This window comes from Rhodamnia argentea, chromosome 9, assembly GCF_020921035.1.
Source record: "Rhodamnia argentea isolate NSW1041297 chromosome 9, ASM2092103v1, whole genome shotgun sequence".
NCBI lineage: Eukaryota > Viridiplantae > Streptophyta > Magnoliopsida > Myrtales > Myrtaceae > Rhodamnia > Rhodamnia argentea.
In genome coordinates, this window is record NC_063158.1 from 19339871 (window position 1) to 19352226 (window position 12356).

The window sequence follows — 12356 nt, forward strand, 5'->3', positions numbered from 1 at the left end:
TATGACCAAAAAAATGATTTGATGATATGATATTCTCGAAACAGTCAATGGAGCTTCTTTAAGACTTGACATCAAAGCTGGAATTAAAATGTGTAATCGTGGCCCTTCCGAACCGGCAAGCGGAGATTTCCTTAGGGGCCGGATCCAAGCGAATATACCTCGGAGATTATGACATGGCTAGGGTTTGTGTCGCGTCCGACCTATAAATACCAAGTCCGGGTCCTCCGTTCCACTATCCCAGCCCTCCCTCTCTCTTTGGCTCTCTACCCCGCCTCTTCCCACTTGAACACACCCCGAAAGATGGAGCAAACATTCATCATGATCAAGCCTGATGGGGTCCAGAGAGGCCTTGTAAGTACCCGTGTAACCTCATCTTCCTTACGTATAGCCTAATTTCGTTTCTTTACATGTTTGATCTGGTGTTTCTTGACGGAAAAATCATGTAGGATGGATATGGATTTTGGTTCTCGATCGTGAGATACCCTTTTTGTTTAGTGGGCATTTGAAAGATGGGCTCTGGCATTTGGGAGAAATCAAATTCGATGCAAGAAAGATCAAATTTGAGATTTTTTTTTTCATTATTAGGGGTCTCTCCTAGTACGAATGAGCGTGGATTAGGCGTGAATATATGAGCTTGCTATGTGGAGATGGATGGTTATTTCAGAGGATTAGGAGATTGTTCTCTCGCTTGAGTTTATGTCTGCTGTTTTAGTTAACTGGTGTGAACACTTGGGATGGATCTGACATGAACGCTATTCTGGTCTTCAGGTTGGTGAAATCATTGGCAGGTTTGAGAAGAAAGGATTCTCCTTGAAAGGTAAATCCTTTTCTATCAGCTGACAACTGTTGAATGCAGCGATCAATCAGTTTAATGGGAGGAAAAAGATTGTCGTTGCTTTAACTGCTTAATTTTCAGTAACCATATGGAGATTTTCCATTCTCAATTGAGCGTGCATCATCTAGAAATTGTTATAGCGTTTTGATCTAAATTGTTTTATCGACTGTTGGACTCGATTAAGCTTGAGTTGAACATTTTGTGGATGAAAGCATGTATGTGCGATTTGAATCAGGTCTTAAGCTCGTCAGTGTGGACCGTCCTTTTGCCGAGAAGCATTATGCAGACCTCTCTGCGAAGCCCTTCTTCAGTGGCCTGGTCGATTATATCATTTCTGGCCCCGTCGTTGCTATGGTTTGGGAGGGCAAGGGCGTTGTGACCACTGGGAGGAAGATTATTGGAGCCACCAACCCTGCAGAATCTGCTCCTGGAACCATCCGTGGTGATTTTGCCATTGACATTGGCAGGTGATTTCCTTTTGCATTCGGCTGAAGTTATTGAGTACATTGCAGTGGAATCAGTTGATGGTCTGCTGGTGATTGTTACATTAACTGAAGTTGCTTTACTTCTGCTCCTTAGTCAGAAAAAATCTTTTATATCGGTCAGTTTTATATATATATATATATATATATATAAAGAACAATTTTATGAATTCCTAGACCAAATTGGAACTCATATGGTTTTCTTTGATTGGTTTGAAAAATATTATCTTGAACCAAAAGAAATTTTTGTGTTAGAAAAAACTTTTAAATGGAAATTGGATGATGGACAAATCATCGAATCCAACCATCCACCCTTGAGAAAAATAAAAATTACACATAGAGCAAAGGTAATTCCTGCTTCTCCCTTCAAAACACCTTCTGAGGCTGAAAATAAAGAATATATATATATATTTATATAGCTCAAAGCAGCCAAATATCGATAGTCCCATAGTTGAATCACCAAATTCTTCCCATGATAACCCTTCCAGAGTTGCCACTGAACTGGGGAAGATAGATCTTTAAAGTGGTGTAACATTGTGTGCCAAACCAATGCAACATGGAACTAAGAGCAGGGTCAAGTAATGGTTATGTTTGGAGATCCTGTACCATCTTTGTTTTTGTTATTTAGACCCATTAGCTTCTCTAATGCAAGTATATGGGGCATCGCTCATAAACTCTTTCAAATGATCCTAAAGAGAAAACAACGAGACATGCATTTGTAAGTTCTTTTGCTGCACATCTGAGGGATACATTAAGTTTTGGATATATTATTGCATGATTTCCTGTCTCGGTTTACATTTGATTGCAGGACATTTTCAAGAGATTAGAGTGCCATAGGAAATGGCCTATGCATAGTGGGATTGATAAAGTGAATGATCAAAATTGATTTTTCCATTGCAGGAATGTCATCCACGGAAGCGACTCGGTCGAGAGCTCAAGGAAGGAAATTGCACTGTGGTTTCCTGAAGGCATTGTGAGCTGGCAAAGCAGCGTTCACCCCTGGATCTACGAGTAGATTCTCATGGGCTGCGATTCTGTTTTCTGCTCATCTAAATTTTTAGTTTAATGTATTATCAACTGCTGAGCTTTTGATTCGCATTGTCGTGAGTGTCTGGTCTGGTTGTCCGCATTGTCCTTGCCTGTCTTTATGACTGCAGGTGCAACTTGCCTGTGTTTACAACTGCAGATGCACTTAGAACGATATATGATTTTTGGTAGATGTCTGGTGGTGATTCTAGTTGAGTCGTCATGATTTTCCTGGTAAAGATCTAATTAGAACTTATCTATTTTCCAATTACAAGACATGCTTAGGTTCCAGATATGTCTTTTTTCCACTTACTACACATTCTAAAATGAGAGGTCGAGGGGGCATTCTTCTAACTTTCTAAACGAATGGATTAGAAGTCAGATCACCCAAGCCTCGCCCTTGCAGACATTTTCCGTACTCAGATTGCAGAGTCGCACGGTGCACAGAAGTTGGATCGAGGCTTAAGGTCTGATGGGTGCCAAAAAATAAGCTTCAAGGAGTCGTGAGAAATTTCTTCATCAGTGTCAGTTAGCCTTTGATGGTTTTTCCCCTGTTCTTCTGTATCGATAGAGATCCTGCCCACCATTGGCCCATATTCTTCTTTTCCCATCCATTGCTCACCTCGAATCTCAGAAGTTTTATTACTGTAGGCCTCGTGAAATGTTGGACAACTTGGTTCTCTGATGGTAATATAAACTGTCCGGGAAAATGAGCGGCGCCGTCCCAAACAAAAAGGAAATACGTGGTTGTTAGGTTGGACCGATTGATGATTATTGTACTTAAATTGGCTCTAATCACTGTGCATCCGTGATAAGGAGAACACGCCTATCTTTTTTAGCGTCGTTCGTGTTCACAACAATAAATCTTACTTCAAGCTAGAAAGCGAATTGCGGGCATGAAGGTACGGGAAAGAGAGAATGAGCAAGTCAAAATGTGACTGGGTTGGCGCTGGATGACATCAATCACGCTGAACTGCATCCCTAACGGTGATATTCAAATTCACCAGCTAAAAATCAGACCTCCAATCTAATCAAAAAGCCATTCGACCCAAAAAAGAAAAATTCTAATGAAAAGCCTAACGTGCCTCCAGAGTGTAATTGAAGGGACTTTCTCATGCTTCATTCCCTCCTGTTGAAATCCGATGCGGAGGGCCTGTTTTGTCCTCCCTAGGAAGAAGCGATATTAAACCTCGATGTACTTTAGGCATGAGGAACCATTTTCATTTTCACTGCAGGCAGAACTCCTAAAGGTCATTCAGCTGCAGAGAAATGAATCGTTTCTTCTATTTTTTTTTTTTTTTTTTGCTTCTCATTTTCTGGCCATAGTTCTGGTACTGCCAGCAGCATTCGGAATCACACATTAAGGGCCACTCTAAGTTACAGACTTCGGAAACCAGGTTCGAATTCTCCAAAAGAATCAAGGATAACACTCAGAACTGTAAATGTAAAGCCATTTTATGAGCGTAGCGTGACGTACAAACATGATCTAGAGAGAGAGACTAAAAAAAGGTAACCTCGTTGTTCACTCTACGAAACCTGCTTCTACATCGACCACTTTTTGGACTTACAGAGCCACACTAGCGAGCAAGAAGGCCATACGAGGGCAAGTCCTCAAGACGCATTACATCTTCAAGCAGCAGCTCTCTTTCCATTTGACGGCGGGTAGATTTCATCACAGCCTATGGAGGGAAAGCAAGCAAGTAACAATAAGTTAATATTTTATCCTGAACTTTATGTATTAGAAGTGCACCATTCCTGGCAATTATAACATGCATCCCTGACAGAGGCTAAGGGAAGATTGCTGTCCACTGAGGACTGAGGAGTTCCTCAAAGTTGTTTGAATAACTGTTAAGTATAACAGTCAATAGATGATTCTGTGTCATTTTTTATTTCTCTTATATGAGAAGAGAGTCGGAGAAGTTAAGAGGGCAATTCACTTTGTTATTTTGGTTCTGGATACAGGGTTGACAGGAGGCCTCGAATGGTCTTGTAAGTGGCCGAAAATTCTGCTTGTATACAGGTTGAGACCCCTTGAATACCTTCTCCTATAAGTTACCTAACTTTAAAGAAAAAATTATAAAAGAGCAGCAGAGACAATCCTAAACTTATTGTTTTCATCAACCAACTACTACTGACACGTCAGATATCTTCCTTGAGCAGGACCTTCAAATAACCGACATGAAGCAATGCTTTTGGCCATCAAATAGACCATGAGTAACCCCGACGTTCAATTATGAAAAGGGCCTTTTAATTGCAAGAAGTGGAAGGTAAAAGGTTCAAGCAACTTCACTAATTTGCTTCATAACCACATCCACAACTCTCAAAGATTGAAAATAACTGTCGAGATAGTTTCTGGATGAAAAACTCACATTAAAATCCATATATGATGCACGCATGGCAAGCCACTGATTGTCCATCAGCTTGAACGTGATGCAGTATAGAAGATCAAACGCTGATTCATTTTCTGTCAAGTGAGCTATTTTGTTAAAAGAAAAAAAAAGGTAACAGGAAATAGACTGCCAATAGTAGAAGACAGGTATTTACTAGATTGAGACGGAAATTATCTAGACCCTATAGAATAAAAATTTCTAACTACAAGCACAAAGAATCCTTTTGTCAGCTTCATGCTTCTCCTGGACCTACTTCAACAAAAGGCTATATTAAACAGAGCTGAATGAAGCAATAGATAGCCCACATTACCGGAAAGGAACTTCAAGAAAGTAGCTCCAACAAACGTCCGTGGCTTAACTGCATGATCGAATACATCATTATGAAAAGTATTTACTTTGCCAAAGTTCTGTCACCCAGATACTTGGTTTATTCATAGCAATATCCAAAAAACAATGTAAACAATCTCCTTAGATTGCGTTCTCTTTTTTCAGAAAACTATGTGATAAAAGGAAAAGCTTTCTTCAGAAATCTTTCTCACAAAAATGGTAGTTTTCCCCTCGCTTAGCAGTGTACCTCAAAAATGAGAAGGAAATAGTTTTCTGATGTTTACTTACGACTTTGACAAAATAGTTTCTTGTAAAGATCTGTACAAGATGTTGAAATTAATACATCAGAGAGAGAGAGAGAGAGGAGAGAAAGTGTGTGAATCTGCCAAAGACAATCTGGATCAATGAGTTGGTGAGAACAAAATGCCAATCAATCAAAAATGAAACACTAGTTGAAGTCTTCACAGAGAGAGAGAGAGAGAGAGAGAGCTCAGCTTTAGAAAGCAGTAGTAGTCCTTAGTTAAAAGATTAGCACAAAGAGCAGTCAGTTAGCTCTCAAGGATGAGCTCCGTCATTTGGAAAATGCTTTCCTCGTTTTTAAACAGGACCAGGGTAGTCATTTTCCAACTTTATGCTGTTGGATTTCCTTGAACTAAAATGGCTCTGGGTTGACAATTGATTTTAAGTATGTCAAACACCACAAATCACTCAAAATAGTTTCCAGATAAATATTTTAGTGAAACGAACAAGCCCTTAGACTCCATTCATCTGATATGGTCCCGTACTCTAAAAAAGATGTAAAGATGCTATAGGAGCTAACATCTGTATGTTAAAAGGCTCCATGTTTATTGATGTTGCTACAATGGTTCCATCCTTGCCATGTTCATTACATGCAAATGATCATGCATGTGAAATTTATGGTTCTATCTTACCTGCTTCAAGATCAAGCATTTGGATAAGCATGAATGTGATGTTCACGCCAGCTACAGCAAAAGGGTATTCCCACAATGACCGATCACCTTCCCGTTTCCTCAGAAGATCTTGAAAGGATTTCTGTTTGAAAAAACTCAATGCATCAGCTAGGGGAAGATAACATCATCGGCTTGTTCACAGATCTCTCTCTATGTTATAACTATTGGCAGATAATGACGCACTTCTTAAGAGGATCAATATAAACTAGAAACTTTTGTTAGGAACCACCTATAAAAATGGAAACAAGTAAAGATGAGAAGCAAAAGAGGCAAAGAACTAAAGCCAAAGGAAACAAACAGATGGCTCAGAGAGGAAACAGATTGACGAGCAAAAACCTTCTAAGAAGAAAAGTAAAATGTTGAGAACATGTAAATGCCATCAGAAAATGTCAATATGCATCAACTAGATTCGATTACTCATCTACAATCACAATAGCACGTAATATAAGACTTAGAGCCAACTCTCTTGTGTTTTGGTAAATCCAAACAAAAGGGAAGGAGAGGCTTTAGCTTTCCGCTCATAATCTGCTGGGCTGAAAAATAATAGCGCTATCTTTATAAAGAGGATTAATCTCATCATCAACATGGGATCATGACACTAAATAAGAAGCTAATATGTTATCCAAATGAGCATCTTTCCTATTATGCCCCCCTAAATTTAACTATTTCAGTCATGATTCAGCTTTGGTTAATAGCTTTCAGATGAGTACATAGTACTATATACGAAGATCATGTAAAACTGAGAGCACCAATTCACTCTTAACTGGTTAAAAGGCTCATAAGTTACACAAAGGCAATGGTCATTTTGTTAAGTAGTACTTCCCTTCGATACAAAGGTGATCAAAAGAAATGTCCTTCGAGCATACTTGTTGTGAAAGACAAATCCCTGAGATTCACGCTTGTTGGCTTTCACTTAGAAAAAGCACTAATCCATTGTTCCATTAAATGAAAGCCCGAAAAATATTATTGTGAATAAAAAGTAATGAAAGTACATAAATGATTTATGTTGGGAAAGTTTTAATGTCTTCCCCATAATATCAAAGTTAAATTGCATGGAATGCGAGATTTGAAGAAAAACAAAAGTGCTTGAAAAAAGTTCTACCAAACACACACAGATTACAGAATAATTTAATACCACATATAACCATATTAATTCCTACGGAGAATCGTGCTCCATCCTGAAAAATGAACAACGTGACAGTGTATATAGAACTAGATTAAACTGCTCGCCTATGCTTCACACAGATTTACACACTCAAGTCTCCCCCTCCAGTCATAAAATGAAATAGCTGCAGAGATATGATAAGGAGAGAAGCCCATTCATGTGTTCAGACAAAGAAACGCTAACAATATGATGCTAAAGCACTCCCAACATCTATCTATGGCACAGGTGAGCTCTAGCAAAACCAATATCTGGGCCAAAAGGAGAACAAGATATAATAGAAAGGCAAGAACTTTTAACAACTGAGAAGTCAATAGCATCATGATCATATAAACTATAAAGAATGGAAACCCAACCCTATTTTTTTTTTCCTTATGATACTCTCTATATGTATACTCACACAATCGGCTTTTTTAATTTATCATCTTTAGCCTTCCAACAAAAATACGAAACGATTTCATTACTCACATGTCATGCTTTCTAGTATCAAATTCAAGGGCAGAGTATTTCAAGCCAAGTAAACACCACTAAATGACTTTACTGAAATCCATTAAGGAAAGGCCTACTATCCTTGTACACTGCCAGCACACGTCTCAATGAAAATTTTCTAGATGTAAATCAGCAATCACCACAGATGACATCTGAAACTCTTTTCTCTCATCTCATACCCCTTTGTTCATCAGTTAAGTGATCAGAAATTTCTCGAACGATCATTCCGCAATAATTGTATAGGACTCAAGTTCTCGAATTACACAAATTGTCCACATCTTAAATCCACAAACTCACATCATCAACCATGAGGCATGCTAACAGAGTACGTCAGCACAGAAGATCCTATCCTCAAAGGAAAACCTGGAAGCAACATGTTCTACAATATGCAAACATAAATTACATCTTCCAGTGCCAACTCATTATCAAATTTGACAGAATTCAAGTCAATAGGACAAGAGTAGTTGAAATAAAGAGATACCGGAAAATTCCTAGCAAAGAACAGCAAGTTTTCCAATGATATAAAACCACCGCCCCTGAAAACACACACAACATTAACCGTTAGCAATACATTGTGCATCTTAGCAACAACAGGTAGAACAGAAGATTTACCTAAAATCAGTGGATGGGTCCTTCCCTTGCCAACCCATTTCCTTCCATTGTTCAGATATTAAACCACCAAGTTCCTCTTCTGGAAAGGCAGCATGCCACAGTGCCCTTAGAGCTTCCTAAGACAGTGCAACAAGGTAATGCTAAAAAAGATTAGCTTGTTAGAAGCATAATTTGATTTATTTCCTGTACTGAATATATAGTTTAAAAAAAGAGTAGCCCGTAGAAAATTTACCTGGTGTTCCAGAATAGAACTTTCATAGGCAACATCTATGCGGCTTTGAAGCCTCTGCAAGCTTTCCTCCTGATGGCATATAAATGGAAGGACTTACAAGATAATAAATTGATTGAACAATCAGCTCAATTTCAATAGAGTTACAATTAAAGGGCATTATAGGACAAAATGAAGATATAAACACTGATGTGGTTGACAGCTCCAAAGAGCTTCATAGAAACTAAACAGAGGGATAAAAAAGGTGCACGGAGAACTGCAAAAATAAAAAATAAAAAAAATGCATAAGCAGCTATCCTTTAACCTCAGTAAATTCTGGATAATATGGGTCATTGGACTGTGCATTTAATATGCCAGCTTCATGGAGATAAAGAAGATACTGATAGAAGCAATACTTATCAAGTTAAACAATAAAATGCAATATGATATGAATTGGTCACGAAGTTAGCAAATTATTACCTGGGCAGGAGTTAAATCAAATGAGGGACGGGCATCGCTCTCTCGTCTCTGTGCACAAACGCAAGAAAGACCTCGACCAATCCATGCTGCCGAGCCTGCCACAACTTCAGCTGTAACAAAATAAAACCACCTAAGACCTAACCATTGAAATTTGTATCTTCAAACTGACAATGCTGACATGCCCATCAATAAAAGCTCTTAGTGTTCAAACCATTCGCCACATATCAAAGGGCTCAAGTTATAAGTAGGCTCACACATTCTGACAACAGTTTTTTTATCCAAAGATTTGACATATGATCATGTCAGAATAATCTGCACAAGCATCCACTGTCAATGTCCAGCAAAACAAAGAGGGATGAATAAACAGTTTCCTGATGAAAGGAAATATTCCACATTCTCATGACTGGCCCGATGTTAGAGCAGTCCATCTAGCATCAATCATCAAACTAAGGACTACACTATCTACCTGTGGATTATTTAAACTCGAATTCAAAGACATATATGCATATGCCAACAGAAAATGGTTGATTATCAAAATGGAGCCCAGACCATTCAGATGTGGAGCAAAATCTAACACGTTATTTTGTTCAGAACAAAAAAATTGTACATTCAAAGTAGCATAATGCAAAATTTGAACAGTGCATATAGTTTAAAAACTCTAAGGTAGCTCTGCAGTCAAATCGGCAGCCATTAGAGATCTGCAGAGGACCATTAATCATACAGTAAAAAGAAAGTGAGAAATAAAAAGACAACGTCAGACTGGCACGGTATTTTCCTCGCATTGTGATATCAGAAAAAGCACTACGGTTCAACCAACTATTCGCACAAAAACTAGTAAGTTTAATTAGAGATCGCCATCTCATCTCAAAGTAGCTCACCTGCCTGATCAAGACAATCCAAACAGTACATAGTTATAATAATAGGTAGAGCTGCAGACACGTCTCGATTCAAATCCAACATCCAACTCCAATATGCTGACTGCTAACAGTGACTATTTCCAGAGAAAAACTAGAAGGAGGAGACTTCGCTAGAAGCATACCTTCTCCCTGAAGCAAACTGTTAGGATATTTATTTCCGAGAGAGAGAGAGAGAGAGAGAGAGAGAGAGAGAGAGAGGAATGTATCATGCAACAGCGAATACCTGAAGTTGAATGGCATTGATTGCCCCTCTCGATGCCTTGAGAAATCCTTCTGACGGCGACAAAAGACCCTCCCCTATCGTCCATATTTATTATCTCCTTCGAACAGCGAAGCGACTACAACACCATGACCATACCCCACGGAAACCACCACGGAATCTCGAACCCTCGTGACGCAGCTCCACCTCGACAATGCTAAACAGCGAGCACGCGTACAGACCTAGAAGAGAGCTAATCGAACCGACGCTATCGGATATCTCCTCCCCTTGAAGCTCGCGCAGAAACGCAATGAATCGCGGAAACTAACACGTCCTCGTCCCCGAACGATCTGGAAACGCCAATGCCCGCAGCTAGAGCAGAGAACCTTCCACGAAGCTGGCTCCAATTATCCAGAGATCTCCAGAATCGAACAAAACGAAGCCAGAAGCTCAACACAGGAGACAGGCCGAGACGGAGCTCCGGTTGACGGCGAACTGATTCCGATTCGAGCCAGGCAGGGTTATCCCGCGAGCAATTGCGGATACCTATCCAAGAACGCGAGAAGCTAGGGTTTCGAGATCTGCCATGGAAGCTCCATTGAGCAGTTACCGGTAGAGAGAGAGAGAAGGGCCGATTTCTCTCTCTAAGCCACGATTTTTCTCGCTCTAGAAATGGCTTTTGGATGCGTCCCTCCTCTCTCTACTCTGCATCCTTGTTTTGGAGGTGGGGGGGCTTTTGTAATTCCGGTTGTGTGTGCTTGGAGAGAGAGAGGCGAGTGGCGAATTTTGAGAGAGAGAGAGCGGTGATTGCAAACACTATTAATTAATTAATCAATACTAATTAAACGGCGGAAAGTGATTAAATTAAATGAAATTAAATTGGTCTAATTAGCATTGAAATCGAAATGAAGTGGACCAAGAGGAGTGAAGGGCAACGGTAACGGAAATCGGGAAGGTGAAGAAGCCGGTGAGCTGTTTTTCCTAACCGAAACCGAAAGGCGTGGGGGAGGAACTTTTCTAACCCCGGCACGGATGAGGATCCGCACGCATTCTCGATCTCTCGAGTGTCTCCAAGACATTAGTTGGATGTTCAGCTAAGAACAATTCGACTATACAATAAACACATTACATATAATACGAGAACGATCGGTGTATTGGCGGCTAGAACTGCGGTTTCCCTACTTGGTTAATTAAAAAAGTCCTACAAATTTCCCAATAAATAAATAAATAAATAAATAAAGGTCTTTGCGAAATTCAAGATCGCGATATACGATCTCCGCCACCGAAACTTAGTTGATGCTCGAGGATCAAATTCAAGAGCTTTGGTTTAATGATTGTGAAGTTGGCTTGCGTGTCTGTAGATAAGGAGGAAGCATTCACTGTGACGAGAAAATCGTGTGGTTGTGACACGAGGTGCACCCACTTGATAAAAAAAAAAAGTGAGATGTGTAAATATATCTGATCAATCGTCAGATGCACCACATGGTCACTTGGTGTATCCCTCAGGTGAAATATTCAAAAAAAATTATCTAAAAAGTTTTAATCTATTGCACTTTTGACAATTAAATCGTAAACTCTTCAATTTTGCCAATTGGATCATAAATATTTTCACATTTTGACAGTTGAGTACATCCAGCAAATTTTAATTGGAAATCACTGGCATGGATGCCGGCCTTTCTACATGGCAAAACAAGTGCTGACATGAACAATTTTTATTAACATCAACAACATCAACATCAACATCATCTTTATCACAAACTAGTTGGAGTTGGCGGTCGATGAACAATTTTTATTAACATTCTTTGATATTCTTTGAATTTTTCATTTTCCTTTTTTAATTTTTAATTTTAATTTTCCATTTTTTCTTTACTCCTTTTTTTTTTTTGTGCGGGAGAGGGTCGCTAGAAGGCCTTGCCTATGGCTATGAAAACCCTTGCCCGGATTTGGTGAGAGCCTTCCACCCTCGCTCACGGTCGACAAGACTGGGAAGCTGCCGCCTAAGGTCATCGCGGGCGACGGGGCCGCATAGAAAATAGAAGCAAAAAATAAATAAATAAATATAAACAATTAAAAATTCAAAAAATAATAATGAAATTATCCATATCGGTGTCTAAATGCCATGTAAGACGACCGGTGTCTACGTAAGTGGTTTTCAAATAAAATTGATCGGATTGACTCAATTGATAAAATATGAAAAAGTCTGAGACTCAATTGACAAAGGAAAAATGTTTAGTATTGAATTTGTAAAAGTGCAATAA

General features: G+C 39.3%; 2 protein-coding genes across 5 annotated transcripts; one reads left to right on the top strand and one right to left on the bottom strand.

The window, feature by feature from the left end:
• The first annotated feature begins 203 nt into the window (after nucleotides 1–203).
• On the top strand, nucleotides 204–2598 carry LOC115726595 (nucleoside diphosphate kinase 1). Its single transcript, XM_030656545.2, has 4 exons — nucleotides 204–351; nucleotides 769–817; nucleotides 1071–1302; nucleotides 2218–2598. Exons 1-4 carry the CDS (start codon nucleotides 301–303, stop codon nucleotides 2330–2332), a joined length of 447 nt encoding a protein of 148 aa, XP_030512405.1. The 5' UTR covers nucleotides 204–300; the 3' UTR covers nucleotides 2333–2598.
• Nucleotides 2599–3694: 1096 nt separating this feature from the next.
• Nucleotides 3695–10846, bottom strand: LOC115726593 (ELMO domain-containing protein B). 4 transcript variants are annotated; one of them, XM_030656542.2, is made up of 9 exons: nucleotides 10123–10843; nucleotides 8983–9089; nucleotides 8527–8595; nucleotides 8295–8410; nucleotides 8164–8218; nucleotides 5993–6113; nucleotides 5044–5091; nucleotides 4713–4807; nucleotides 3695–4022 (listed from the first exon to the last, which is right to left on the bottom strand). In XM_030656542.2, exons 1-9 carry the CDS (start codon nucleotides 10205–10207, stop codon nucleotides 3921–3923), a joined length of 798 nt encoding a protein of 265 aa, XP_030512402.1. In that variant the 5' UTR covers nucleotides 10208–10843; the 3' UTR covers nucleotides 3695–3920. The 4 variants fall into 4 exon arrangements, with proteins under 4 accessions (XP_030512402.1, XP_030512400.1, XP_048140964.1 ...); XM_030656540.2 differs by having other exon boundaries at nucleotides 8983–9092; nucleotides 10123–10842; XM_048285007.1 differs by lacking the exon at nucleotides 5044–5091 and having other exon boundaries at nucleotides 8983–9092; nucleotides 10123–10846.
• Between the last annotated feature and the right edge of the window lie 1510 nt (nucleotides 10847–12356).

What these genes read in the sequence shown, in the direction of transcription:
- LOC115726595 (XM_030656545.2), top strand. Translation starts at nt 301, where the DNA reads ATGGAGCAAACATTCATCATGATCAAGCCTGATGGGGTCCAGAGAGGC. An exon ending in GAAAGGATTCTCCTTGAAAG is followed by an intron (nt 818 to 1,070) that starts GTAAATCCTTTT and finishes GATTTGAATCAG; the next exon opens with GTCTTAAGCTCGTCAGTGTG. An exon ending in TTTGCCATTGACATTGGCAG is followed by an intron (nt 1,303 to 2,217) that starts GTGATTTCCTTT and finishes TTTCCATTGCAG; the next exon opens with GAATGTCATCCACGGAAGCG.
- LOC115726593 (XM_030656540.2), bottom strand. Translation starts at nt 10,207, where the DNA reads ATGGACGATAGGGGAGGGTCTTTTGTCGCCGTCAGAAGGATTTCTCAA. An exon ending in TTGATTTAACTCCTGCCCAG is followed by an intron (nt 8,596 to 8,982) that starts GTAATAATTTGC and finishes ATATGCCATCAG; the next exon opens with GAGGAAAGCTTGCAGAGGCT. An exon ending in AATGCTTGATCTTGAAGCAG is followed by an intron (nt 5,092 to 5,992) that starts GTAAGATAGAAC and finishes TCGATCATGCAG; the next exon opens with TTAAGCCACGGACGTTTGTT.